Raw genomic sequence first — 27,624 nt, 5'->3', positions numbered from 1 at the left:
GTGTCCAGGCACTTAAGTGAACCCATTTTCTGCTGTGGCCTCCAGTGCTCTAAGTACTATACAACTAGGTCCTGTCTCCCTGTGCAATAACTTCTGGAGGTTCTGTCTCTCTGCTGCTATTCTATCCTGCCAGGGTAAGGATCTAGCTCTATGTTTACAATTGCAGGAGCTCTTGAGCTGGCTTATAAAAGTCCTTATTCAGAATTGTGGCTGGCTTCAATCCCTTTTTGGTTGCTTATGCAGGCTTTCCTAGTGTGGCTCCTCTTACCACTTCTGAGGGCTTCCACAATTACCTGAGCCCACTTTCTTTCCTGACTGCCTCTACTGGCCTTTGTTAGTTCCTGGCTATCTTTTTGTGACATTCTGGCCTGGGTGGAAGAATTCTGTTTGTTTTATCATTGGTATTTCTGGGATCTTTTTCAGATATTGCTTAGGCCTTATATGGGATTCTCTATAACCTTTTACAATCCTAACTAGAAAAAGTAAAAAAAAGCCAAAAAGTGAAGCTTTTCAAACATATTTGGTCACAAAAATGCCTGCCGGCTCCAGTAGCACCATTAGGATTTGACTTTGCCATAAATAGTCTAGTTTTCTGACATACTCGAGGCATATGTTCATCAGGGTATGCTACAAAGGGGGCTTTCAAAGGCTCCCTTCAGGGACAATGAGACTGGTATACTTCTGGGCACTGGTGGAGGGGAAGGATTTTCAAACAGGGCCTGACCTGATCACTACTAATCTTCTTCTCTGGTATACCTGAGTCATGTTTCTCTCCCATGGAGAGGTAGGGATTTTCTTAGAGGTGAGTCATGAAAACATTTGCTGCCTCTTGAATTATGCCTTACCATAAATGATCTAGTTCTTTGGTATACCTGAGCTATTTTTCTTTTACTAGAGGAGGGCTGTGAAGGGAACTCCTGGCATAAGGAGACTGGTTTGCAGGTTTCTTTGATGATTACCAGCAGTATTAAGTAAAGGAACCTTTGGGAACCAATGTTGTTTCCAGGGGAAGATCCCTGTCATCATGGAGATTCCAGTCTAGCTGAAGACTTGGTGGCTAGAGGTATGAAATGGGGGCACCCCATGAACAGGACCTGATCAGGTCTGGTCAAGCAGGAGAAACACCATTACCCCGGTTGACAGGTGATGTTCAGGCCTGAAGAGAGAAGAAAGCTCAAGAGGCAAGAGAGTGTTTTTCATGTTACTTCTCTGCTTTATCTTTAACCCTTAACACCTGTCCTAGAACATTGCCCACAGTAGGCCCCAATAAATGTTTGTTGTCAGTTACTGTTAAACCTAGCTGAGTAAGGAATTGGACGTGTCCTTCAGTTATTACTTACATAGACTTTTGGACTTGAAGAAATCTGTTTACTACAAAGATCTTCTGACAAAATGCCAATCTCTTGCTGCTGTATATAAGTTGCCCTCTTGTACCCTCCAGGAAGCTTTGATGTCTAGTGTAAGTATTTGAGAGATCTCAGATTGTTCCGTTTAGATCTTGTTACCTCTTATGCTCTAGTTGGGGCCCAAGGGAATGGCAAGTAGATGAATTTTAATGAGCCAGATTTTATAAGAGAACTTGAGATGCTCAAATTTAACTGACCAGAAGAGGTTTTAAAGAATTTTTTAAGCATCATTTATGCTTGAGAAGTAACCATTTACTCTTTTAAAAAAGTACTTTCACTGATAAAACTATTTTTAATTCACAATTATGAACTAGAAAAGTGGTTAGCAGTTTTCCCAAAGGGATGTTTTGTTTTTTTACTCAGGGTACAGAAATAAACACGGCATCTCAAAAGAGATGACTCTTCTAAAACACAAATGATCAGGAAATAAGATTCTGGAGGAATATCAATTAGAAATCAAACACATACATACAATGTTAGTGGTAGAAAGAACCAGAAACATCATTTATACCAATCCTCTCATTTTATAGGTAAGAAATCTGAGGCCCTAAAAAAAGTAGCTTGCTCAAGGTCAGCTACTTAAGTGGCAGAACCAGGACTGGAATCCAGTGTTGTTTTCACTATACCACAAATACTTCCAGTATTTGGCATATTGTGAAGTACAGCCTCAGTTATCTAATTGGATCTTTGATGCCTATCTGTAAACCGTTAGCTCTATCAGACAGGACCTCAGTCCAGCTATTTGTTCGGTAGGTAGTGATACAGTCTTCAGCCCTATATTGATTTTTGTTCAGTTGTGGTTTGGATGGAAAAAAAAACCTGGGGGCAACCTGTGTTGGGTGCAGCATTCGCGCAGGCGGCACGCCAGGGTCAATATACTTCTCCGTTTCTTCCCGCCAGCGGTGGCTTTGCCCATCTGTACATTATAGCTCCGCTCACCATTTTTACACCCGGGCACCTACAGCTGAAATGCCGCCCGCCACCTCTGAGGACCCTAACTAATACGTCTCATAAAGGGGACCCCGATCATTCCTACATGCCCCGAGGTTAAGAACTTGTAGCCCCCGGGGCAGACGGCGCCATCCACAGGCCGAGCTCCTTCCTCGTTCAAGGCTTTGTAGTTCTGAAGTCTGGTGGTTTCCGCAGGTCTAGGCCGGGAGGTGGTGCCTTCGCTCCGCCGCGTGATAACCCCAGGAAACGGAAGTGGAACCCTCGGGACCGTTTTTTTCGAAGCGGGTGACACGTCACACCTGCAAAAGTCGTGTGCCACCTTCTCAGAACAAGCTCCTGCGAAGACTCGCGAGACCGGGGCGGGGGGGGGGGGGCAGGGGAGGCGGGGCCGAACCCGGCCCATTTCCGGAAGTGTGTAATGGCGAGGGGGCGCGGCTTCGCCGCCCGGCTGTGCCGAGCTGGGCTGGGGCCATGGAGGAGCGACGCAGCTTCTCGGACATCGACGGCGGTCGCCTGGCTCTCCAGCGCCGCTACTACTCCCCCTCCTGCCGGGAGTTCTGCGTCGGCTGCCCGAGGCTCTCGCTGCGCTCGCTCACGGCCGCCACCTGCACTGTGTGGCTGGTGGCCTACGGGCTCTTCACCCTCTGCCAGGTACCCGCCCTGCCCTCGCCGCCGGCCGGGGCTCCGGATGTCGGCGGCCCTCCCCCTCTGCCCCAGCTGGATTCCCACTTCCGCCCGCTGGGCCTCGGATGCAGACTGGCAAGGCACTTCACCGCCGTTTGCCTCAGTTTCCTCGTCTGTAATAATAGCACCTAGCTCCCAGTGTTGCTGTGAGGATCAGATAATAGCTGTAAAGCGCTTGCCGCGATGCCTGGCACACGGTCCAGTATAAATGGCTAGTCCGTATCCCTCGTGGGTGGTCGTACTTTAGCACAGACCGTTGTTGTTGGACGGCTGTTGTGGAGCAGCAGTCAACAGCATTTACTCAAGTGCCCAGTGTGTGTACCATGCCCAGTGCTAAGCGCTGGGGGTACAAAGAAAGGCAAAAACAGCCCCTGCCTTCAAGGAGCTCGCATTCTAGTGGAGGGGACGGCACGCAAAAAAAAAAAAAGTGCATACAAGTTAAGTGTATGTAGCATAAATGGGAGTTCGTTTCAGAGGGAAGGTACTGGGGGGTGGGGTGGATGGGTGGGGGCGGGGGGAGGAAGGCCCCTTGCAGTGGATAGAACATTGGAGTTGGGGTTGGGAATAAAAAACTCGACTCTAAGCTTGAAATAAGAGGTGTGTCACCCATCTGTAAAATGATGGACCTGACCTCTGAGGTCATTTGGAACTTTAAATCTATTATCTTGTGAACTGCCAAAGCTTATTACTAAAGCACAGGTCTGTCTATTTAACATCCCCCTCAGAAAACTTTCTATTGCCTTTATTTAAGAAAAAAAAATGTTCTTACTCTTTAATTGACCATATTACAAAGCAAGCTGGCATTTCATTCTGTAACCAGCTTGTAATTATAAAAAGAATTCACCTGCTTCAGCCTGTACTGCCCAGGGCAAAATTAGCAGGTAATTTTCATCTCATTCTGCCCTGTTTTGACAAACTGCATATGAAAACAATGTGCAACATTCTGGATGAAGACGAGTTCAATTTTCTGACCAGGTACTGGTATATCTTGTATATTCTGACCAGCCAATGTTCTACTTGAGGAAGAACTGTCATATGTCAGAAGCATATCACAATATGCTTTTTCTAGGACATCAAGCTTAAAGTCTTTCTTACTGATCTCAGCATTTCTGATCCTATCAAAGTCTTGGGTTGGCTTGGCTGCTTGACTTTAGTGAAGACTTGTTCAAAGCAGTAGTAACAAATTTTGTACAGGAGGCAGTTGAGTAGCACTGGGTAGCTTTCCCAGTCCCCTCCATTGCCTTTAAAACAACATATAAACTTCCATTTGACATTTAAAGCCCTTCGCAGTCTGGTTGCAGCCTATCTTTCCAGATTTATGTATTATTCCACTTCCTGTACAATCCAGGCAAAGTGGGCTACTTGCTGTTCCTCACAGGAAATGCTGCACCTGTTGTCTCCATTCCTTTGCAGTACAAGCTGTCCTCTATGCCTAGAACACGTTAACCTTCTCAAGGCCTCCTCTTAGAATTCCTACATCCTTTGAAAACTCAGATCAGGTGCCACTTTGTACATCAGGCTTTGCCTGATTTCTGGCGCCCTTCCCACCAAATTAACTCATTTATTTGATCTATATAGTTTGTATTTACTTATGTGCTCACATGTTATTTTCTTTCATAAAATCTAGGCAAACTCCTTGAGGGCAGGGATTGTTTTGCTTTTTTCACGGTATTCCCAACATATAGCACAGTGGATCTTACTAAATGCTTGTTGATTGATTTACCACAGCTTTCTTTTAGTTTAGCCTTTTGGTACAACATAGGACAAGTCTATGCCCTTTTCTACTGGACAGTCTTTTAAGTGTTTGGAGACAGCTATTATAATGCCTCTCATTTTCATTCTTCCTCAGGCCAAAGCAACCCATTTTGCTATGATATGTGGTTTTCTGACCTGTCTTCATGCTGGTCACCTCTCCTTCCCACTGCTCTCCATGTCTTAGTTATCTACTATGTCTGACTTAGGCAACTGCCTAGAACTGATTTGTTTCCTGAGGCTCATAGAGAGGTTAAATAACTTCTGTGTCACATAGCTAGGTAGTCTTAATTTCAAGCCCAGTCCTCCTTTGGCCTCATCTGGTAATATCTAACATTTATGTAGTACTTTAAGGTTTGCCAGGCATTTTACATGTATTATCTTATTTATGTCTCACAACAACCCTTTGGGGTAAGTGCTATTCATTTTACAGATGGGGAAACTGAGGCTGAGGGTGATTAAGTGACTTTTTGCCCAGTGTCACAGGCAAGATTGGACCCTAGTTCTTCCTAACTCCAAGACCAGTGTGCTATCTTCTCTGCCACCTGGTTTCCTTGACTCCACTTAACAACTCCAGTTGTCACATGAAAATTAAACATAATACTCCAGATGTGACCTAACACCCCTGCTACCTGTGTAATGTTGGTCAATTTACTTAGCCTCTTGAGGTTTCATTTAGTTTCTTCATCTGTAAAATTAGGTGTTTAGATAATCCCTAAGGCTCCTTATGTCTTTAAATCCTATGGCTTTTACTTTCTGTAATATGAATATTATACTTCAATTAATACGAGCTAAGGTTGTATTACCTTTTTTATCCATGCCTTATTTCAGAAATTTAATTACCACAGATGCAGAATTAGGCATTTTCTAACTTAAACTGTGTTCCAAAAGCTCAGTAGAAAGTATGTTTAAAACCCGTTGACTTTTTAAAAGAAATTGACATGATGTGTTAGTGGTAAGGTTCTCAGGCTTACCCATAATTCTACTTGCCTGAATTCTGAGTCCTGGTACCATATAGATAAATAGTTTTTCTTTTCTTTCCTGAACAGGACCATCTCTAGACAACATTTTGAAATAGGCAAAGTTGTCTGTTTCCCTTCTACCTTCCCTTCTGAAACCCAGTGTTCTTTTGTTCCCTAGGCACCAGTGCTGCCTTAAGCTTTCATTGTGAGCAGTACAGGATAGGACAGTTCCTGCTCCTCAAAGAGCCCCCCTTGCTTTTGAATGATGTTATTAATCTTTCTGCGTAAGTGGCTGATAGCTATTTTTATTTTCTTTTTAAAAATTAATTTATTCATTTTTAGTTTCCAACATTCACTTTCATAAGATTTTGAATTCTAAATTTTACCCCTCCCCTCCTCTCCCTTCCCCAAAACAGCATGCAATCTAATAAATAGGCTATACATGTACAATCATATTAAACACATTTCCACATTAGTCGTGTTATGAAAGAAGAATCAGAACAAAAAAAAATAAGAAAGAAAAAAAAATAGTATGCTTCTATCTGCATTCAAACTGACTGACCTTACATTTCTCTGGTCACACTTCGGTTCTTTTGTTGTTCCAGAATTGAATACCACTCTCCAGATGTATTGTAACAAACTTGTCATATAGTAACTAGAACTATTACTTCCTGATTCTGGACAGGTTTCTGCATTTCTCTTAAGCAGCTTAGCATTGTATTTGCGTGTGTGTGTGTGTGTGTGTGTGTATTGCTGTCATAGCTGTCATAGCACACTGTGAACTTACATAAAGCTTGTAATCATCTGAAATTTCTGACACTTTTTCACATGAACTGGTATTAAGCCTGTTCTCCCCCATCTACTACCTGGGCAATTAATTTTTTTAAAAAATCCCAATGCAGGACTTTACATTTATCTGAATTAAATTTCATCTTCATAGTTTTGTCCTCTTGTTTTCAGAATTGGAAGGGACCTCAAAGGTATCACTTAACCTGCAGAATAAATTACACTTTCCTTAGCCTGAAATTTAAGGTCTTTCACAGTCTGATCTTAATTTAATCTTCCAAATTAACATTTCATGAACCCTCTATTTGTTAGATTTTTTTCACTACTCATTCCTCTACCCCCCCACCCCAATATTCCATTTGCATTCCCACATTATCACTGCCATTCTGCCTGTTTTTCACAGGCTAGAATGCCTATTACAACATATGGTCTTCTCTTCAATTATTTCCTGGCCTTCAAAAACCACCAGCTCAACTCTCCAGGAAATCTTCTAAGAATATCCCAGCCCACAAAGATCTTCCTCGCAACTCATATAGCACTTATTATCTGAACCACTAATTTGGTATGTCATTTACTTCCTTTCATTTTTATGGACTTGTAAATAGAGGATCTGTGTTGTGGAACTAAATCTACTAATGCAGATTGTAACTCCTGTCTTGAGAAGTCCTAGAGAGTTGCCTGAGGCACAGAGAGGTTAAATGATTTGTGCAGGGTTGCACAGCTATAGTTAGAGGTAGTATTTGAATAAACCATGATCTTCTTCACTCCAAGCACAGCTGTCTTTCTGCTTCACTGTGCTACTGCACGTAACACATTACAAAATAAATACCTTATATATTATGGAGAGTTAGAGGATTGGACCTGGGCTCAGGAAGACGTAGGCTCATATCCAGCTTCGGTTGCTTACTAGCTGTGTGATCCTAAGCAAGTCCTTTAACTTCTTTTTGCTTGTTGCCTCGTCCGTAAAATGGGGATAATAGCATCTACGTCTCAGGGTTGTTATGAAGATAAAATAATATTTGTAAGGTGCTTTGTAAACCTTAGCGTTCTATATAAAAACCAGTTATTGTTACCATTAAAATATGTACCTTTATAAAAAGTAGTAGCAACAAGGGTCCTTTAGTTGTGCCTTTGGTATTTTATTAATCTCCAGTCTCAACTTAAGCCTGTTTAGATACCCTTCTTCAGCACATGTATAAGATATTTTTCTGTCTCCTACTCATGTCTCCAGTCTTCCTTTTGTTGCTTTACTACTATACGTTTAATAACTTATTCTGTAGCTGTGAGAAAATACTCCCTCACTTCAATTTATTGTGAATTGCATTGTACCCTACTTTTCATCACTTTTGGGCAAAGAATGGGACTATATATGTGTGTGTATTTATATGATGTGTGTGTCTATATGTATATATATATATATATATACATATACACATATAGACACACACAGTTGTTTTACATATTTTAACGTCCTTATAGTGAAAAGATAGGAAAGACTTGTGATACTACTATGGGAACTGGGGACAGGGTAGGGATTTTAAAAAGGGAGTTTTTAGAAAAAGGGTCAATCACCCTCTTTTTTTCGGCAGGGCAGTTGGGGTTAAGTGACTTGCCCAAGGTCACACAGCTAGCACGTGTGTCAGGTGTCTGAGGCCAGATCTGAACTCAGGTCCTCCTGATTCCAGGGCCGGTGCTCTCCTGACTGCGCCACCTAGCTGCCCCAAGTCACCCGCTTCTTGATACAGTTCATACTGATCAAACTACCTAAGTATTACTTTATAGATCTAGGAAAAAAAAAAAAAGAATTTATCTGGATTAACGAAAGGGTAAGAATATCAGGAGGATTAATGAAAAAAAGAAAAGAAGGCGGCCCATAAGTATGAGATCTCATTATACTAAGAAGCCATTTTCATCAAAACACTTTGATACTGGCTAAGAAAAAGGGGCAAGGGGCAGCTAGGTTGTGCAGTGAGTAGAACACCGGCCCTGGAGTCAGGAGGACCCGAGTTCAAATCCAGCCTCAGACACTGGACAGACTAGCTGTGTGACCTTGGGCAAGTCACTTAACCCCAATTGCCCTGCCTTCTCCTCTCCAAAAAAAATTAAAAAAAAAAAGAAAAAGAGACAATTCATTTAGAGTGCGCTTAGAAAGGAATACGTTCACTAACCCACTAACCAGAGGTGAGACGGCTGGAGCCAGGAGGGAGCGATGGCCGCAGGAGATCAAGAAGAGACACTGAATGAGTATTAGGCAAAATAAAGTAGAATCACCAGCAGTCTGTTGTGAGACAGTGGGTCTGTTGGACAGAGTTGTGCACTTGGAGTCAAAAGACCTGGTTTTGAATATAGCCACAGATAGTTACTGACTGTGATCATGGGCAAATCACTTGACTTCTGCCAGTCTGTTTTCTCATTTGTAAAATGAAGATAATAATGTTGATACTACTTGAATCCCAGTAGTTGTGAGGGAAGTGCTTTGAAAAATTTAAAGGGCTAGAGAAATGAATTATTGCCAACGCTTGGGCCTACCGGATAGGTTGGACATATCAGAAATGGGCTATTCCACTGCTTTGTGCTTATTTTGTATATATTTTCTACTTGTCCATATACTTGTTTTTCCCAGTAGAATATAAGCTTCTTAAGGGCAAGGGTTTTTATATTTGTGTTTGTAACCCCAACACTTAGGACAGTGCTAGTTGGCATATGATTAATAAACTTCCACCCTGTCATACCCTCCCTATTCTAATAATTCTGAATCCCTGGCTGTCATTGTTCAAATTCTGTTGTTTGTCCCCCATTGGTCACTCCTTTATTCCTATCCCCCTCAATGTAAGCCCCCCCCAGTGTCTCTCAACCTCCAGTGTCCCACTCTAAAGCTACCCATCCCCTCTCTTGTGCCCTCTAGAATGCCTGCTCCATAATTAAAAACTTACTTTCCTCTTAAACCTTTTCATTTCTTATTCTTTCTATCTCTTTGTACTCACTGAGACCTTGGCTGCCTCCTGATGACAAAACCTCCCTGACCATCCTCTACAGAATTGTTTTCACTTTCTTTACTGTTTGAGGTGGGGAAGTTGGAGTACTCCGTGCTCCCTGTTTCCACTTGTAGGCTCTTCCTCTGCCATCATCCCTGAGTAATCTCTCTTCCTTTGAGGTTCACTCATTCCGTTTTTATCCCCTAGTCAAGTTCTTAGTAGTTGTTATGTACCAACTTCCAGGACATTCTCCTTTTCTCAAGGAGTTCGGTGCCTGACTCACAGAGTCTCTCCTCCCCAACTCCTGCCCTCATACTAGGGGACTTGAACATACATATTGATATTCCTTAAAACATTCTAACCTTCCAGTTTCTCAGTTTACTCATTTCCCATGACCTATTTATCCACCCTATTTTGGCTATACACAGAGATGGTCATACCTTTGTTGCTTTCACCCACAAATGAGCCACTTCAGTGTTCGTGAACTCTGACATTTCCCTTATCTGACCATAAACTATTTGTCATTTCAGCTCTCTCTTTGCCTGGCAACCCCCACCATGTTCTTTGTTCCTCACTGGGACCTCCAATCCTTCAACTCAGTTCTTTCCAGGGCCAGCACTTTACCCCTTCACTAGCTCCATTCTCTCCTATCTTGATCCCTCGGTAAATCAGTTCAGTTCTGTAGCTGTTCTCTTCTCATGAGTCCCTTGCCCCCTTCTCCTATGAACAATCTTTCTATGACATGCCCCAGCCTTGGATCACTCCCACCATCTACTCCCTTCACTCCTATTCATGTGTTGCTGAATGAAGCTGGAGAAGGTCACAGAACTATACTAATTGGGTCCATTATAAATTTGTTACATAACTTCAACTGGGCTTTCACTACAGCAAGACAATCCTTTTACACTACAAAATTGATTCACTATCATACTCACAGCAGCTTTTCCAAACTTTTCCATCCCTCATAGCTCTCCTTCCTCCCTGAAAAGTTGAGAACCTTGCCTCATATTTCCCTGAAAAAATTGAAACCATTTACCTAGAGCTCCCTCTTATTTCCTCTTCTTTGTCTTGGCATGATGAGTTGGCTCTTCTTATCAAGGGCCGCTACACTCTAAATTAAGCACGTAGATCTCTTTCCATCCTATCTTCTCCAGCAGATTGCCCCTTTTTATCATCCCTACTCGTTCACTAATCTTCCACTTTCCCTGTCTACTGACTGCTTCCCTGCTGCCCTAACATGCCTGTGTCTCCCTCCTTCCTCAAAAATGCTTACTTTGAGCCATCCATCCCTTCTAGCTCTCATCCTATAGCTCTCCTCTCTTTCATACCTAAACTTCTTGAGAAGGCTGCTTATACTCTGTGCTTCCGCTTCCTTTTTTCTCATTCTTTCATTAACTGCATTCTGGCATCCAGCCTCATCATTCAAATGAAACTGCTCTCTACCAGTGATTTTTAAGTGACAAATCTTTTCCCAATCATCATCCTTCTTTACCTTTCTGCAGCCTTTGACACTTGTCAGTCACCTTCCTTTTGTTGATGCTCTCTTTTCTGTTATGCTTTTTGTGACACTGCTCTCTCCTGGTTCTCCTCCTGCCTGTCCAAGTGCTCCTTCTCTATCTTCTTTGCTGGATCTTCATTCAGGTGGCAGCCACTAACTCTGGGTGCCCTCCAAGGCTCTGTCCTGGACCTTCTTCTCCCTCTGTACCATTTCACTTGGTGATTTCATTACCTCCCAAGGATTCAGTTATCATCTCTATATAGGTGATTCTTAAATCTGCTTATCTAATTTTTATCTCCCTTGACCTCTATTCTCTCTCATTGGACATCTTAAACTAAGCGTGTCCAAACCAGCTTATTATCTTTCCCTCCCAAATCCTCTTCTTTTCCTAACTCTCCTATTAATGTCAAGGGCACCACCATTCTTCCAGTCACTCAAGCTCTCAACCTAGGTGTCATCCTCAACTCCTAACTCTCCCCTTCCCCCTTCGCTACTGCCGCATCCTACCACTCGCCAGGTCCTGTCATGTCTTTCTTTGTAACATTTCTCATGTACATCCTTTTTTTGACAGTGCCACCATCCTGGTGCAGGCCTTCATTACCTCACACTTGGATTATTGCAATAGCCTGTCAGTTTCTTTCCCTGCCATAAGTCTCACCTCACTTCAGTCCTTCCTCCATTCAGCTGTCAAAGTGATAAAGTACAGAGACCATGCCCCTCCTCAAATTCTAGTGACTTCCTATTACTTCTAGGATCAAACATAGCATCCTCTGACTTTTAAAGTGTTCATACCTTTCGATCTTTCTTACATTTTATCCTCTTCCATAGTACTCTGTAATTCAGTGACACTGGTCTCTTTGCTGTTCCTTGCACTTGACATTTTCATCTCCCAACCCTGGTCGTTTTCACTGGCTTCCCCGTGCTTGGAATTGTCTTCCTCCTCATCTCTGCCTCCTGGTTTTCCTGGCTTCTTTCAAGTCTCAGTTAAAGAATCACTTTCTACAAGAAGCCTTTTCTTATCCCTCTTAATGCTGGTACCTTCCATCTGTTGATTATTTACAATTTACCCTATCTCTTGTTTGTACATGGCTGTTTGAATGTTGTCTTCATAATTAGACTGCAAACACAGTGCCTGATATGTAGTAGGCAGTAAGTAATTGCTTGTTAATTTGATGACTTAATAAATGCTTGATGAATTGAAATTCAGGGGATGGGTGGTTATATAAAGAATTGTTTGGATATAGAACTGAGGAGTATATCTGGGTGCCAGCAACTGAAAGACTGCGTAAGCCAAGGATTGGGACTGCAGGTATGAGTAGTTGTCCTAGCAGGAAATAGCTTAAAAACCTAATCATCCAATTAATGAGTAAGACTGTAGTTGATTAGTTTAAATAATATGATTGTGGATCTCCAATTTTTCTTTCTGTATCCTGAGATACTGCAAGGTAGTCTTATGTTCTAACAATGAATGAGTCAGTTGTGCTCAAGCAACACTGTGGGACGCTAGAAGGCTGATGCTTCAAAATTGAAATCTTTGGAGGAGAGCCTTCTGAGGTTGATGATGGTACAAAGGCTACATCATACAATCTTCAGGGCATCTCTCTGCTTAATTTGAAAATTATTTTTTTTCTCCCTGTTCTCATTTCCCTTGTCTCCTTTGTATTGCTGGATAGAATTCTTGACTCATCCTTCCCATTGCTGGACCTAGGCACCACCTTGTGGTGTTTTGTCTGTTTTGTCATAGCTGGGATGATGAAGACATGTAAAATCTGGTATAGTCTTCTCATTGGCTCCTTTTGACTTCTTTCCTCAGAACAGTATGGTCCTCTCTGCTGCTATCTTCATCACTCTGTTAGGTTTGCTTGGTTACCTCCACTTTGTGAAGATTGATCAAGAGACCCTACTGATCATTGGCTCTCTTGGCATCCAAATGACCTCATCCTATGCCTCCGGAAAAGAGAGTACAACCTTCATTGAGATGGGCAAGGTGAAGGATGTTGTCATCAATGAGGCCATTTACATGGTGAGTGTTCTTCAGGTATCTCTTGAAGCACATACCTTTTGGAATATTCTTAGACCCTTCGTATCCAGAGGATTATTAACCATGTAGTTAGACTTGAAGACACTTCTGTGTCAGATAGATTCAGCCTTCATTTAATGACCAGAAAATATTCATGCACCTTTTTGAAGTGGAGGTTTATTTTCTGCTCACTGAGAAGACCAGCTCCAAAGAGAAGCATCAAGTCCTTGTTTGCTTATAGAATATCCTAACTAGAAGGGACTGTAGGGAAATCATCAGATGCAACTCTCTCATTTTACAAATGAAGCCAAGAGAGGTGAAATGACTTACCATCATTATGAAGTAGGCAAGATACTGGGTTTGTAATATGTAATTTAAAACGTAAGCTCTTGTTATCACAGAATCATACTTATGACTCTATGGTTTACAAAGCTCTATTCTTATGACAACTCTGTGGAATAGGGTGTCTGTTGTTATCTTTATTGTAGCTTGAGTAATAGGAAATTAGCACTTCAGACAAATTATAGCCTGACTTTTGGGCATCCTTGCTGTATTGCCAGTCTAGAAAATGTTATCACTTCTTCCCCAGAACTTGTTGTTGTCTTACACGTTTGAAACATATTTGTTATCTATTGGGAATGTAGCCCTTTGACTTTCACTAAAAAGTTGTGTGTTATATTTGTGCTTCTACCATTTATTTATTTTCTTATAGCAAAAGGTGATCTACTACCTGTGCATTTTACTGAAGGACCCAGTGGAACCACAGGGGGTGTCGCAAGTAGTCCCTGTCTTCCAGGTGAGCCCAGATATGCCTTCTCTTTTTGAATTCATATCAGGGGAGAAACGCTTTGAGGGATCACAGTGATCGTGATTTATATACCTTTGAAGCTCCACAGTACCTGGCACACAATAAATACTTAATAAATATTTGAATTAATGAATAGAGTGTTTTACACATGAATGTAGAACTTTTTGTGAAACTGGTGGGCTGAGCTATTTTGTCTTTCAAGGTACCAATAACCTCCAAAAATCATTAGTTCTGACTATATTTCTCCTTGCTGGGCTTTAGAGTGCCAAGCCCCGACTGGACTGCTTGATTGAAGTGTACAGGAGCTGCCAAGAGATCTTAGCACACCAGGCGGTCACATCAACAAGTCTGTGAGTCCCATTCAACAGATTCCCATGCTACTTCCTATCAAGATAATCCCAGATCTTGCCACAGCCATTCCTTTGTTTTCGCCAGTTCTAAACAGCATGGAACCATGGTGTAGTGGAGAAAGTGCTGGCCTTGTAGTTAAGAAGACTTTTTTGAGTTCTCCTTCTTGCATATACTGGCCTTGTGTGCCCAGGGAAGTGCTGGACCTCTGAGGGGCTCAGGCAGGGCAGGTACCTACCTTGGGAGTTCCCTTTACCAGCACAATCACAGGCACAGTCCAAAATGACAAGTGCCAGACCAACAGTGAGACCCATCTATGATGACCCACATGGAAGTCAGGGAGTACCGAGGACTAGAATAAATGACGAAGTATCTAGATTGAATCTTTTGTTCACCACTAATCTACTGTGTGAGGTTATGCAGGTTATTTCTTTGTATGTTCGTTTTCTTTCCTGTACAGCAGGAACAGTGTCTTATTTTTGTACTGCCTTCAGCACCTTAAAAACTGTTTTTTGAAAGACATGGATGAATGTTAAATGGGGATAAATGCATTCTACCTCATTGTGTGGGAGAGCTGAAATATGAGTGAGATGCTAATGAGGTAAAGTCCTTTGGGAGGTAAGAGCCAGGTCAAAACAAGGTGTTGTTATGAAAGTGACTGTTAATAAAATGGAATTGGGAAAATCTACGTGTGTAGCTTTCTCTTTGTAGTAGTTCAGGAATACCTTGTGGAGGAATTCTGAGAGCAGAATCCTTTATCCTACTAGCAGAAACTAGGACTCCTTCATAGATCATGATTAGAGGGAATGGGTGATAAGCCAAGAATTGGTGGCCTATTTTCAAGAAAGTCTCTGGTCTTCAGGTTCTCCCATTATTACACTTGACTCACCTCCAGGATATGAGCCTCATTTTAGATGCTCCTAAGCAGGAGAGTTTGACAGATCAGTTAAGTTGGTGCATACTACATCTCTAGAAGTTTGTTCTTCCCTAAGCAGGGTGGCCCCAGGAGTCAAATTCTAGATGGAACTCAGGTTCTTCTTAAGAAGTACAAGTTCTCTCCTATAGCGTTTGAGAGAGTAGACAACTCATAGAATCATAGGGTTGGAAGGGACCTCAGAAGCCCAAAAGAAATCCTCCACAAACAAGTAAAGCACTTGTTAAGCATTTACTATATGCCAGGTGATATTTCCTACACGTTGTCATCTAGCCTCTGCTTGAAGACTTTCAGTGATAAGGAACACACTATTTCTTGGGACAGCCCATTGCAATTTTATATAGTTTAAATGTTAAGAAAGTTTCCCTTATATTGAGCCAAAAATCTGCTTCTACAGCTTCCTTCCACATTGCCAAGGAGATCATGTCTAATGCCCCTTCTATACAATAGCCCATCAAATAATACTTGAAGTCAAGAATAATGTTCTGCCAAGTCACTTTGCATCCTTGTTTCTCCATCTTAAAACTGAGGGTCAGTCATACTACCTTTTGAGGGATGACTATGAATAGCATTGGTGGCCTTTGCCAATACTTAGAGAGCTTCCTTAGTAAATATGCTGCTTACCTTGTGATTAGTGATTTATAAGTCCTACTAAGAAAACTGATTGCCAGCTACAGATCTTGTGGGGAATTTGAGGGGAAAAAAATGGAGAATCATTTAGGTTTTGGCTAAAGAAGGAATTGTACCTTAATTATAGAGGACACAAACCTCTATAGGTTCTGACAATTTAATTTCTGTGATCTGTGTGGGATTAGTTTATGATGGTGCCTGTCAAGATATCAAATCTCACAGAGAGCTGCCTTTGTGGTATTTCAGTCAGATTGATATACTCTTCTATGATTTTATGTTGTCCATCACTATTGCCAGAAAAGATGCAGGTAGCCCTAGATAGGAATGGCTTTTTTCTAGGTGAAACATGTTTTGATATTAGATACAGATGGCAGAAATATCAAAGATACTGATGCTGAGGGAGCCTTTTCGCTTTTGAGTTCTCATGGGCCTCGAGATGTAATACAGTCTAAGGACAGGAAGAAGGCAGGAAATACCCATTTGGATTGAATAAGCTGCTTCAGCCTGAAACAATTTGAAGTATTAACCCTCTTCTAGCCTGGCCTTCATAGCCTTTTATCAAAGAAAGCAAACATTGTGGAGATGGCCTGCTATCCCCATCACTACCAACACAAAATGCCAACCGCCTCTACTGGGAAGGTAAATTTAAGAGCCCTAGGAATAGTAGCACCACCCCCTCCCACACTCCTGGCCACTCCTGACCACTGAGCCTTCTTCCGGCATAGCTCCTACAACCATTGTCTAAGGAAGCAACTCTTGCAGAGATGCAGCTCCTGCCTTTTCAGCAGCCATAGCTACTGAATGCAGGCCTAGAAAAGGAAGTTCTTCCCACTAAAGTCCTTGGTGTTTTCAAGTGGTTCAACATCAGAAGCAAGGTTTTATTGGTGGAAATGACATTTTAAAAGATGCATCACTGTCTGCTTAGCTACTGCACCCTAAGTACCACTGGGCCTTTCCATTTGATTTGCAGCCAAAACCTCCCATATGTGTTGTTTCCTCCATTAGAATATGAGCACCCTGAGAATGGGGACTATCTTTGCTTTTTTATGTGTGTCCTAAGTGCTTTATACTGCAAAATTAATAATAAATGCTTATTCATTAATTCATTCATTCTACATAACATTATGGAGGAGGAAATGGCAAACCACACCAGTATCTTTGCCAAGAAAACCCCAAAAGGGGTTACGAAGAGTTGGACACAACCTGAAAAATGACAAAACACCACCACCACATAGCATTGATAAACTCCAAGGGAGGGAAGAAGAAAAAGTGGGGAAAAAACCCTTAAAACCTAGTGTAAATAATTCCTTTTTTGGTTATGGGGGATATCAATTTTTTACTTATTGTTGCAGATGAGATTATTCGTGTTTGCCCTGTAGGCAGGGGCTCAGGATATTATGAAGTAAGATTGGAGATATGCTCTGCCTTCCACACCAGCCCTGGAAGGATGATCATAATAAGGTATATCAGGCAAATCTTCATTCCCTACAGAAAGAGAAGAGGTGGGAACAAGAACATTGAAGTTATATACTGCATTTGAGTATGTTATTAGAAGTGCTTATTATCTTGTCCTTTCCAGCTTAGAATGCAAAGGCGGGGGGGGGGGATTTTGTAGAGGCAGGACCTCTCAGAGTAACTAGGTCCAACTCCATACAGTTTTAGCATCATGAAGGGGTTAGTGATGACAATATCAGGGTTCAAATCTGGCCGTTGGGTGGAATTGCTCTTTCCATCCAACTACCTCTGTTCTCTTGCTCATAAATGTTAAGAATACCTTGGGTGTTAGAGAGCTGGGAAATGAAATTGTAGTCATTAAATATTTGGAAAATAGTATAGATTCTTTTGTTTGGTTGGCTTTGGAGGGAATATGAAGATCAATGAGAATCATCTGCCTTGGTCCCAGTGGAGAGGTAAGAATTTGGTGGTAGGGAACAAAAATGAAGGAAACTTTGAGTTTCTTTCACTGTCTTTTTTTTTTTAAAGATGAAAGATACTTATATGTTCCAGTGAGCTTGACTAATCCTACTTTCCTACTGTTTCCCTTAAACTGTTCCTCCTACAGAAGGCAGAACATGTCTTAAGGGATAAGGTCAGGATCACGAGCTCTAGTGGTCCCACAAAGCTGCAGAAAAGCAGAGAGTGTATTTATTTGGGTCTTCAAAGACCAGGAAATCAGTGCATAGTCCCCTGTCCACAGTAATGAATGCTTATTTTTAAAGCATTTGGTCCAGTGATTAAACACAGACTAGAAGAGATAGTCTGGTAAGGGTTCTGGGACAATGTAGGGCAGTGAAATTTGCCCACAGTGTAGAGTACAGCTCAGCAGCCTCAGGCCCTACCGAGGCTGGGACATCATCATGCAACAATATACTACAGCCGCCACACAAGTCACCGCAAGTATCCACTAACTCCTATGTAAGGAATTGAGTTTCTTTGCTCTATTATTGGAGCCTGAGTGCACCCATTGTCCTTCTCTGCAGTTTTCCTACTCTCCTGTCTCAGGTTGGGTTGAGTGTTGGGAGATAAGGGGTGGTGTTTCCTCCCCGAAACAGGGAAGCAAGTCCATTCTTTCTCCCGCATCTCCTGTTACCTCATCAGCATGGAAATAAGGCCTGTTCGTGGTAGGCTCTAGGCCTTTGCCACAAAATCTGAAGTTCGTATCATCAGATCTGAAGTGAATGTGTGAGAAAATCAGCTGCAATTTAAAATGCCAAATGCAGAGAGTATGTAGGTATTTTTCTTGTTAAGGGCAGTGTCCTGGATTCTGGATGGTGTCTGCATAGAACCATGACCTCTCTTGGGAATCTGTTAGAATTGCATTCAGAGTCTGGTCATTCGTGTGAGAAGAGGGTGAGTACTTGGCTTTTGTCATTTGGGTTTAGAGTTAGAAAAGTCAAGGCCTGAAACTTGGCACACTAATTTGAAACAGACACAAGGGATGAGGGGGAGTTAGTAGAAGGAGGGACCCAGCATGTCATCAAGATGTCACCAAGTCCACAGGCACAAAGTGAGGGGAGATAGGTGGAAGAAAGATGCTCATAGAAGCGTTGGCCCTTTGGAATGTGAGGCAGAAGAAAGAAACTGTTTTCCATCCACTTCTTGGAGGTTTCCAATAGGAGGTGTATTAGGAGATGAGGTTGAGACTGTGGAGCAATGGTTCATGTAGCTGGCCATCATAAACGTCAACTCTGTAATCTAGGAAGAGGGAAGAAAAAATAACCATAAAATCTGGAGTGGTTCAAGTCTACCTGGACACTTTGGATTATTGTGTGCATTGAAGCCATAGAATTTAGTTGGAGGTAGAGTTATCTTCTGGCCCATTGCAACTTGGACTCTTTTCTAAGTCTTAGAGCTTGGAGGAACCATAGCACAGTCTGCTGGAATCTGGGTTTAAGTCCCAGCTGTGCCACTGATTAGTTGTGTGTGACCTTGGTTGGGTCCTGATGTGTGACCTCATCTGTTCTGCAAAATGGCGATAAGCATACATTCATGACCTTATTGGGTTGTTGTAAAAATCAAATGATATGATGTGTTAAGTATTTTATAAACCCTAAAGTGTCACGTAGCTGTTATATCTACCAGAAAATATGAAGCTTTAGCCTTCATTCCTTCATGGAGCTTATAAAGGACCAGGGTAAATTTCCCTGGCAGCTGCTCAGACCCACCTTAGGAAGTGCCATCCGGAAGATCAGCTTCTCAGTGTTGCCTTTACCAGGACTTTTATCTGGAACAGGTCTGATCACAATCATAAAATCATTCTGGTAGCCACCGAAGGTCAGCACCAAGGAGTAGGGGTGAGTGGCTTGAACTTGCTGTAGAAAGAAGGCAGTTGGTGAGAATGCGAGCTCGTGAGGGAACCTCATCTCCCAAACTAGGAATCAGTGGCATACTAGATATTTTCTAGACACTGGTGGTTTCAGCTAATTATGGATCATTTCACCACAGTTTGGAAATGAACACTTGGAAAATCTGTACTTTACATATAAGGGAAGGCTTTACATAGGGAGGTATAGAGTTTGTGGTGACCAAACTCAGGCCTGAGGTGAAGATAAGAGGGATTTGGGAAGCAACTCTACTTTTCTTAATACCATAGTGTTGTGTTCCAGGATACTGACACCATCTTCATTCACAGCAATCCACACCAGAGTGTTCCCTTTGGTAGAAAGTTGGGTGGTCTAGGGAAATAAGGAGCAATATGGTCAATAGCCTGGGGGTCCTGATCAATATACTGGGTCTTTTTGAAGAGCTAGGTAACTCCTCTGTGGGTTCACCCATGGTGCTGCTATTTGAGCAGGTTCTCTTGTGGTTATGGGATTCTTGTTAGCCCCGGAGTGTCCCATCAAGAAGATACGTATATTTGGCTTCAGTCAACTTTAGGGATATTAATAGAAATGGAGGAGGAGGGGCAGGGAGAGAGATGGAAAAAAACTCCTCAAATTCTATGGGCTTTGCATCTTGTCACATCCCTAGGGAGGAGGGATGGGGAGGGTTTCCAATATTCAGAATGACCTTGTTTGACTCACAGGAGCAGGATGCTAATCAGTCTGTGATGAGAGATTAAAGCTTATGCCAGACAATGAAATCTGGTCTTTCTTGCATGAAACTGAAGTAGGTAGTTTCCTGTGAAATACCAAGAAAGCAAAAAAATCTCCCTGATGTGCAGTGGTTATTAGAGGTTCATGGTCTCTCTAGATTTCACTTTAAAAGTACTCTTTGGAGATGTAATGGGTCACTAGCACTTCACTGTGAATAAGTTTACTATTTAGCTTTAACCTGGCAAGAATAATAAGGGCATTGGGGAAGGGGGAAGGAAGACAGAGAAATGGAGGCCACAGGAAAAAGGGTCTTCCTGAGATGTGGACATAAGAAATGAGTTGGTGAAGCACCACTGTGGGTTACATACTCAGATATCAAATTACCATCATGATCTGTCGATCAGACTCATCTAGTCTAGTCCAACAGATTCATTTTATGAATGAGGAAACTGAAACCTAGGAACGAGAAGTGATTTGTCCAGGGGCACTCAGAGAGTAGGTAGTAAGTTCAGAATTCCACTCCAAGTCCCTTTGACACCAGTTCCAGTGGTCACCCACCATGTTGTGTGGGGTTAGGGATGAAGCTAAACCAAGTCAAAACTAGGCAACTGGAAGAGAAGGCTGCTCTAGGATGGTCTTAGAGGTTCCCCATGTATTGTGTTATTATATTTTTCCTAGGGGCCACTGACACACACCTGAGCAGCAAAGAGTTTAGCACCAAACAAGGACCACTTTCGAGCCACAGTCAAGTAGATACGGATGCACTCAGTTGAGGAACAGCCTTGCAGTGTTGACCATTTTGAGGCCAGCGTGTCTGCCAAGTGTCTGAGAAGGGAGGGGAAAGAAAACCTAATCATTGAAGAACCCAGACATATTATTTATGTGGCAACCCTTGCTTCTATCAGACCCTCTCCTCCCTATACCACCTCCTATATCATGCTGAGCTACTGCCCCTCCTACCTCAACTGTTCAGAAGGGGCACCATATCTGTATCTCCTCGGGTAGAACCTATCTAGGACCAATTGGAGGAGATGCTGAGCCTTGGTGGGAGCTGTTCCCACAGGACCAAGAAGATTAGGCTTCTCCAAATCCCCATATTCCACCTGTGTAGAAAGTATATAAGCATTAGGCCTCAATTAGGAGGAAGGAGAAGGAAGGGTTTGTTGAGAAGTGGAATTTCCAATTCTTATTTTGAGAATGGAGGAGTGACTGACAGCAGTCTACAGGAATGTGTTGTTGGGATGGATCAGCCCTTTAAGCTATAAAAACAAAATCCTAATAAAAATTATACTTGCTTGCATTCATACAACACTTTACTGTTACAAAGTATGTTTTGTTGTCATATTTAATCTTGTAGGTGGCGCAAATGTTATTATCCTTGTTTTACAGATGAAAAAACTGAGTCCCACAGAGGTTAAGTCCCGTGCCCAAGAGCATAGAACTAGTAAGAAGGAGAGCTAGGTTCCAAACTCAGGTTTTCTTCCCATAATAATGACTTAATAAAATGTTGTTTTTTTTAATCAGACAAGAATGTTAGTGCTAGAAGGAACCTTAGGGATCGATCATTTATTCCAACCACTTCTTTGGTTTTTGCACATTTAGCTTTCTCCCAGTTCCTGGACCCCTACTTCTTTTTTTATTTATTTATTTATTTATTTATTTTTCATTTTCAACATTCGCTTCCATAAGTTTTAAATTTTCTCGTCCTTCTTTCCCCCTCCCTCCCCAAGACAGCCTGCAGTCTGATATAGGCTCTACATATACATTCCTATTAAACATATTTTCACATCAGTCATGTCATATAGAAGAATTATAATGAATGGGAGAAACCATGAGAAAGAAAACAAAACAAAAAAAAGTAGTCTGCTTCATTCTGCATTCAGGCTACATAGTTCTTTCTCTAGATGTGGATGGCATTTTCCATCATGAGTCCTTTGGAATTGTTTTAGGCCCTTGCATTGCTGAGAAGGGCTAAGTCTATCAAAAGCAGTCATTGCACACTGTGGCTGTTACCGTGTACAGTGTTCTCCTGGTTCTGCTCACTGCACTCAGCATCAGTTCATATAAGTCTTTCCAGGTTTTTCTGAAGTCTGCCTGTTCATCATTTCTTATAGCACAATAGTATTCCATTACATTTATATACCACAACTGGTTCAGCCGTTCCCCAATTTTTTTCTAGGAAATTAAATATTTTAAGTTACATTAGAAGGATAGTTTATAGAATCATAAATTTAGATGTAGAAAGGATATTAAGATCATCTAGTTCAAGCCTTCCATGTTAACAGATGAAGAGCCTAAGGCCCAGAGAAGTTAAATGACTTGCTTGCTGGATGTCACACAGGTATTATTTTCTATTATCATCATCATCATCATCATCATCAATAATTTGATTTTTCCTCATATGTAAATAGTCCATTTCTCTTTCCATTTATTTATGTCTTTAATAATGTTGTTTATGCTATTCTTCAGGTGCAATTTATCATCACTAATATGTTTCAGTGTACTTATCCTCATTCTGTTTCTTCCCGTTTCCCTTTTGTAAGGTACCGGTTTGGTTTTTCTGAGATCCTGTCATAGGTGTCTGTCTGAGTTCTCTCCTGGGCCCTTTTCTCCCTCTGTATTACTTGATGATCTCATTAGCTCCTATGGTGCTTACCATCTCTATGCTGTTGATTCTTAAATCTATCTGTCCTGCCCCAGTCTCTCTTCTGGTCTTCAGTCTCACATCTCCAGCTGCCTCTCAGACATCTTAAACTAGATGTTGTGTAAACATCTTAAACTCAATATGTCTAAATAGAAATACTTGTTTTTTTTTCTTGTAAACCCTTACTGCTTTCTGCCTTCTCTTTTTTTAAAAAAATATTATTTTGTTAAAATTTATTTTTAGTTTTCAACAATTCATTTCCACAAGACTTTGAGTTATAAATTTTCTCCCCATCTCTATCCTCCCCCCACCCCAAGATGTCATGTATTCTGATTGTCCCTTTCCCCAGTCTGCCCTCCCTTCTATCACTCCACTCCACCCCTCCATTCCTTTTCCCTTTACTTTCTTGTAGGGCAAAATAGATTTCTATACCCCATTGTCTGTATATCTTATTTCCCAGTTGCAAGTCATTCCCCAATTGATGGACATCCCCTCAATTTCCAGTTCTTGGCCACCACAAAGAGCTGCTATAAATATTTTTGTACATGTGTGGACCCCTACTTCTTACAGAGACAGCTGCCTCCTAGCAGGCCAGCTTTCTGTCATCAAGGTGATGAAAAAGTGCCATAGACTGGGTTAAATGTGTATTCCATTTCCTTTTACACTTTTAGCAGATAAAATGTGTGAAGTAGTCTGATTACTTCCCATCCTCTGGGACATTTAGCATACAAAAAGTCCTGCACAGGCCTCCTAGGAACTGTTTCTTTCAGTTCCCTAATGTTTTCTATCACTTCCTCTTCTTAGGTCTCATAAGCCCTGTGGCATGTTCTGTGTTAGGGGCTGCATCCTCGTAGCAGCAATAGTCAGATGTCATCCAGTCTATTCTGGCCCCTAGTTTCAGAGGCGTTTTCACTCGGCGGATGGCAGATCACTTACCTGGGCCATCAGTGCAGCCATCTCAAGAGCTAATTCCTTGTTGACTGGGAATCTTCCTGCAGTGATCTCATTGCTCACCTGGAAGGCAAGCAGAAGCCGCTCCTGCTCAGTTTCTCCTTTGACCTGATGCCGGAAATAGAGCCTGTAAGGAGGAGGGAGCACATAGAAGACTTGACTCAAGGACAATACAAAGAGAAATCAACATGGATACTGAACAGGGAACAACAAGGATTTAATTTTCTTAGGGTTGTTTTTAATCTTGATTTTAAAAGAGGAAGGCTTATGTTTTCTCCATCTTCATGACCCTTCCCACAGGAAAATTGTCATGAAGTATGACAAGGAAAAAGGGGCCATGACATAAATTCATACCAACAGTAACACATGGAAAGAAGGTCCTTTGGGGTCCTCAAAACTTCTTGGATTTAACTCTGAATAGGCTGTGTTTTCCCACCAGACTACTGGGGTAACTAGGTACCATGATACTAGGTATCATGATATGCTATAGGTGAGTTAGATGAGTTAAACACAATTACTAGATCAATGGGAATTATTTTATTGGGAGATGATCCCTGGAAAAGAATTGTTTGTCTAGCCAGGCTGTATAGTTTAGTTACCTACTTCTAAGAATGCCTGTATTTGTCACTTGAATTGGGTGGTGGAGCTACTTATCCAATTCACAGTCTTAAACTCTTAGTGCCAATGGAAAGCTTCCCCCTTGCAAGGTAATATACAAAGTCCTTCTATGAGATTGGTTTTTGTTGTTTTTCTGAAGGAGGAAGAAAGAAACAAGACTAGCGAGGGAAGGCTATTCAATCCAGTGTCACATAGAGATTTGGGGACAAAGCTGAAGGTTAGAATGACCCCTCAAGCAGTGCTTAGGCCTTTGGGCCCTCCCTGATTTGTAGAATAGAGGACATTTTGAGCAACTAAGAGAGGGAACAAGCTCATGGTAGCAAGGGAAGGCCATAAGGTTCAGTCTCTTATGTGATATTTGTGTCCCAAACCATCCTCAGTGTTTAGGACCTGTTCTTGTAAATCAGCTTCACAATCCGGTTGCTGCCCTCAGACTTCCTAGGATGAAGCTGTCTCAGAGATTGTTCCCACTTGGAAATGGCATCACAGATCTTTAGGGAGAATGATAGAGAGAAGAACTTTTATGAAGGAAAACTCAGAAAGACCCCTGAAGACATGCACCCTCTACCCATTTTAAATGACCATTTCCGTTCAATTAAGTACCATTCTTCCCATGACCAAAGGCTTACTGGGTACCTCCTATGTGCCTAGCACTGTCCTGAGCCAGGAACTGGAGCACAGAAGGATAAGTAGAGCTGTAAAATATTTCTTGCATGCTAAACCTGGAGAGTCAGCTGCTATTCCTCAGTAAGCACTGAAGGTTTTGATTGGGTTTTATCTGCTTGCAACTCCCTAGAAGGTGGCCATGTGTGTTTCACAATTGATATGGAAAGCAAAGATGGTAGGAACATCTGGTGGTGCAGGTTCCACTCAAAAAATATGTCCTCAAAATACCTGCCCTAGAACTCCAACATTGAGTTCCTCAGACACACTGCAGATTCCAAAATGATACTTGATTACCATCCTCTTCATCAATAAATACTTACTAGCTGCCTCCTGCCTCTACCAAATTTCCTTATTTCTGTCAAGGGCACAACCATACTTCAAATCTCCTTGGTTTGCGATCTCAGCATTTGCCCTGATTCCTCAAGTACCACATGGATCCAATTAGTTGCCAAATCTTGAGGTTTCTGCCTCCATGCTTTTCACAATCGACCCTTTTTATTAGCACACCCACCACCATTACCTTATTTTATGCCCCCATCACATCTTGCCTGGACTATTACAATGTTCTGTTTGGCTTCCTTGCCTTAAGTTTCTCACCAAGTGATTTTTCTAAAGCACATATCTGATTGTGTTATTCCTCTGCTCAACAAACTCTAATGACACTTCATTGTCTCTAGGATGAAATGTTAACGTCTTTGGTTTGTAAAATCCTTTATAACTTAGCCTTTATCTCATTTCAGCTTTCTTACGTATTACTTCCCTTTATACACATCACTGTCCAAATTGGCCTTCTCTTTGTCCCTCATGCACAACAGTCCCATCTCCCACCTCCATCCTTGCCTTTGCCCTGGACATTTCTACATCTGGAATGGACTCCAGCTCCACTTCTGTCTCATAGAATGCTTCTCTTCCTTCAGGACTCATCTCAAGCACCAATTCTGTACAAAGTCTTCCCTGATTCCCCTAATTGCTAGTGATTGTTCTCTCTAATTACCTTGAATTCAATTCCTTTGTATGTATAACGTACATGCTTATATACGGACATGTCTGCTCTGATAGAATGTAAGCTTATTTGAGAGCAGTGACTCTTTTCATTTTTTGTCTTTGCGCAGTGCCTGGCACACAGTAGATGCTTAACAAAGGATTGTTGAGTTGATTGCATTCCTAGGACTATACCAACTGTGTGAATAGGAAAAGATTACAAAGGACATCATTTTCAAGGTCTAAAGTGGGAGACAAAAAAAAATCTGAATATAGAAAACCAATACTTCTGTACCTTAAGTACCTAAGCACAGAAACAAATTAATGAGAATTGTCTCATCATACTATTGTCATATGATCCAAAGCAGGTACTTCTTGGATCTCATCCACAGACATTCAGTTTCAAAAAGGGCCTCAGTATTTAATAAGGCGATTTTAGGGATCCAGCGTGCTGCATACACAGTGAGGCAGTGTCGTGGTGTGGAAAGGAGAGAGGACTGGACATGGAATCAGACGTGGATTTGAGGCTTAGCTCTGACGCTGGCACCAAGACCCTGGGCAAGTAGGAACTTCCCAAACCTTATTTTATCTTTCTGTAAAATGGAGATGACAATATTTGTGCCAGGCATTTCACAGGGCAACTGTGAGGATCAAATGTCACCCTACTCTGTAGGGTGCTCTGTAAATTGTAAGAGACTATTATAAATGCAGGCAGCTGGATGGCACAATGGATGGAGAGCTGGTCCTGGAGTCAGGAAGACTCATCTTCTAGAGTTCAAATCTGGCCTCAGACACTTACTAGCTGTGTGACCCTGGGCAAGTCACTTAACCCTGTTTGCCCCAGTTTCCTCAAGTATAAAATGAACTGGAGAAGGAAATGGCAAACCATTCCTGTATCTTTGCCAAGAAAACTACAAATGCGGTCAGAAAGATTCAGACACAACTGAACAACAACAAAAACCAGACTAACCATGTCTTCATTCTTCTTTAGGCTGTTCTCTTCATTTTCCTCTTGGACTTCCCTTACACCTCTACCCCCTTCCCTAAGACGTTTATTCCTCCACCCCTCCTTTTTAGGTTCTTCTTATGTTTTGTCTTCTCTTGTGTGTATGTAAGCTCCTTGAGGGCAAGGGCACTTGTATTTGTAATTCCCTGTACTTGGTGCAGAGCCTGTCATATAGAAAATGCTTAATAAATGCTTGTTGGCTTGACTTGATTTCACAGCCCATGAAATAGTTCTTGCACAATTAGTATCCCTAATGAGGTGGACTATATCTCTGCACACTTTTGGAGGGCTTAATGTGGAGGCATGAAATCACCTTAATGCTTCCTTGTAGGTAGTGCTCCAGGTCCTTGCCAGAAGGATCATCTGTGAAGAGTGAAAAGCCAGAGTGGGATGTCTTTCTCATTCCCATTTCCTGGTTCAGCCGATGGAGGAACTCATCCACAGTGGAGGAGCCATCAAAACCTACCAC

General features: G+C 41.9%; 2 protein-coding genes across 3 annotated transcripts in view; one reads left to right on the top strand and one right to left on the bottom strand.

Moving 5' to 3' along the window:
* Positions 1 to 2,805: 2,805 nt before the first annotated feature.
* Positions 2,806 to 27,574, top strand: PIGH (phosphatidylinositol glycan anchor biosynthesis class H). Of its 2 annotated transcripts, XM_036735305.1 has the most exons (5): positions 2,806 to 3,008; positions 12,828 to 13,037; positions 13,747 to 13,830; positions 14,104 to 14,192; positions 27,487 to 27,574. In XM_036735305.1, exons 1-5 carry the CDS (start codon positions 2,829 to 2,831, stop codon positions 27,488 to 27,490), a joined length of 567 nt encoding a protein of 188 aa, XP_036591200.1. In that variant the 5' UTR covers positions 2,806 to 2,828; the 3' UTR covers positions 27,491 to 27,574. The 2 variants fall into 2 exon arrangements, with proteins under 2 accessions (XP_036591200.1, XP_036591201.1); XM_036735306.1 differs by lacking the exon at positions 14,104 to 14,192 and having other exon boundaries at positions 27,487 to 27,564.
* The window catches only part of PLEKHH1 (pleckstrin homology, MyTH4 and FERM domain containing H1), a 56,590-nt gene continuing 47,756 nt past the window's right edge, over positions 18,791 to 27,624 (bottom strand). The window contains exons 21-28 of the mRNA XM_036735304.1: positions 27,469 to 27,624; positions 24,893 to 24,993; positions 23,870 to 24,011; positions 21,250 to 21,392; positions 20,985 to 21,114; positions 19,843 to 19,929; positions 19,420 to 19,566; positions 18,791 to 18,949 (exon numbers count right to left, since the gene is read on the bottom strand). Coding sequence (XP_036591199.1) covers positions 18,791 to 18,949; positions 19,420 to 19,566; positions 19,843 to 19,929; positions 20,985 to 21,114; positions 21,250 to 21,392; positions 23,870 to 24,011; positions 24,893 to 24,993; positions 27,469 to 27,624 — 1,065 coding nt within the window. The remainder of the gene's footprint in view (positions 18,950 to 19,419; positions 19,567 to 19,842; positions 19,930 to 20,984; positions 21,115 to 21,249; positions 21,393 to 23,869; positions 24,012 to 24,892; positions 24,994 to 27,468) is intronic.

This window comes from Trichosurus vulpecula, chromosome 8 (genome assembly GCF_011100635.1).
Source record: "Trichosurus vulpecula isolate mTriVul1 chromosome 8, mTriVul1.pri, whole genome shotgun sequence".
Lineage (NCBI taxonomy): Eukaryota > Metazoa > Chordata > Mammalia > Diprotodontia > Phalangeridae > Trichosurus > Trichosurus vulpecula.
Note: the sequence above shows the minus strand (reverse complement) of the source record. Positions and strands in the feature narration are given on the sequence as shown.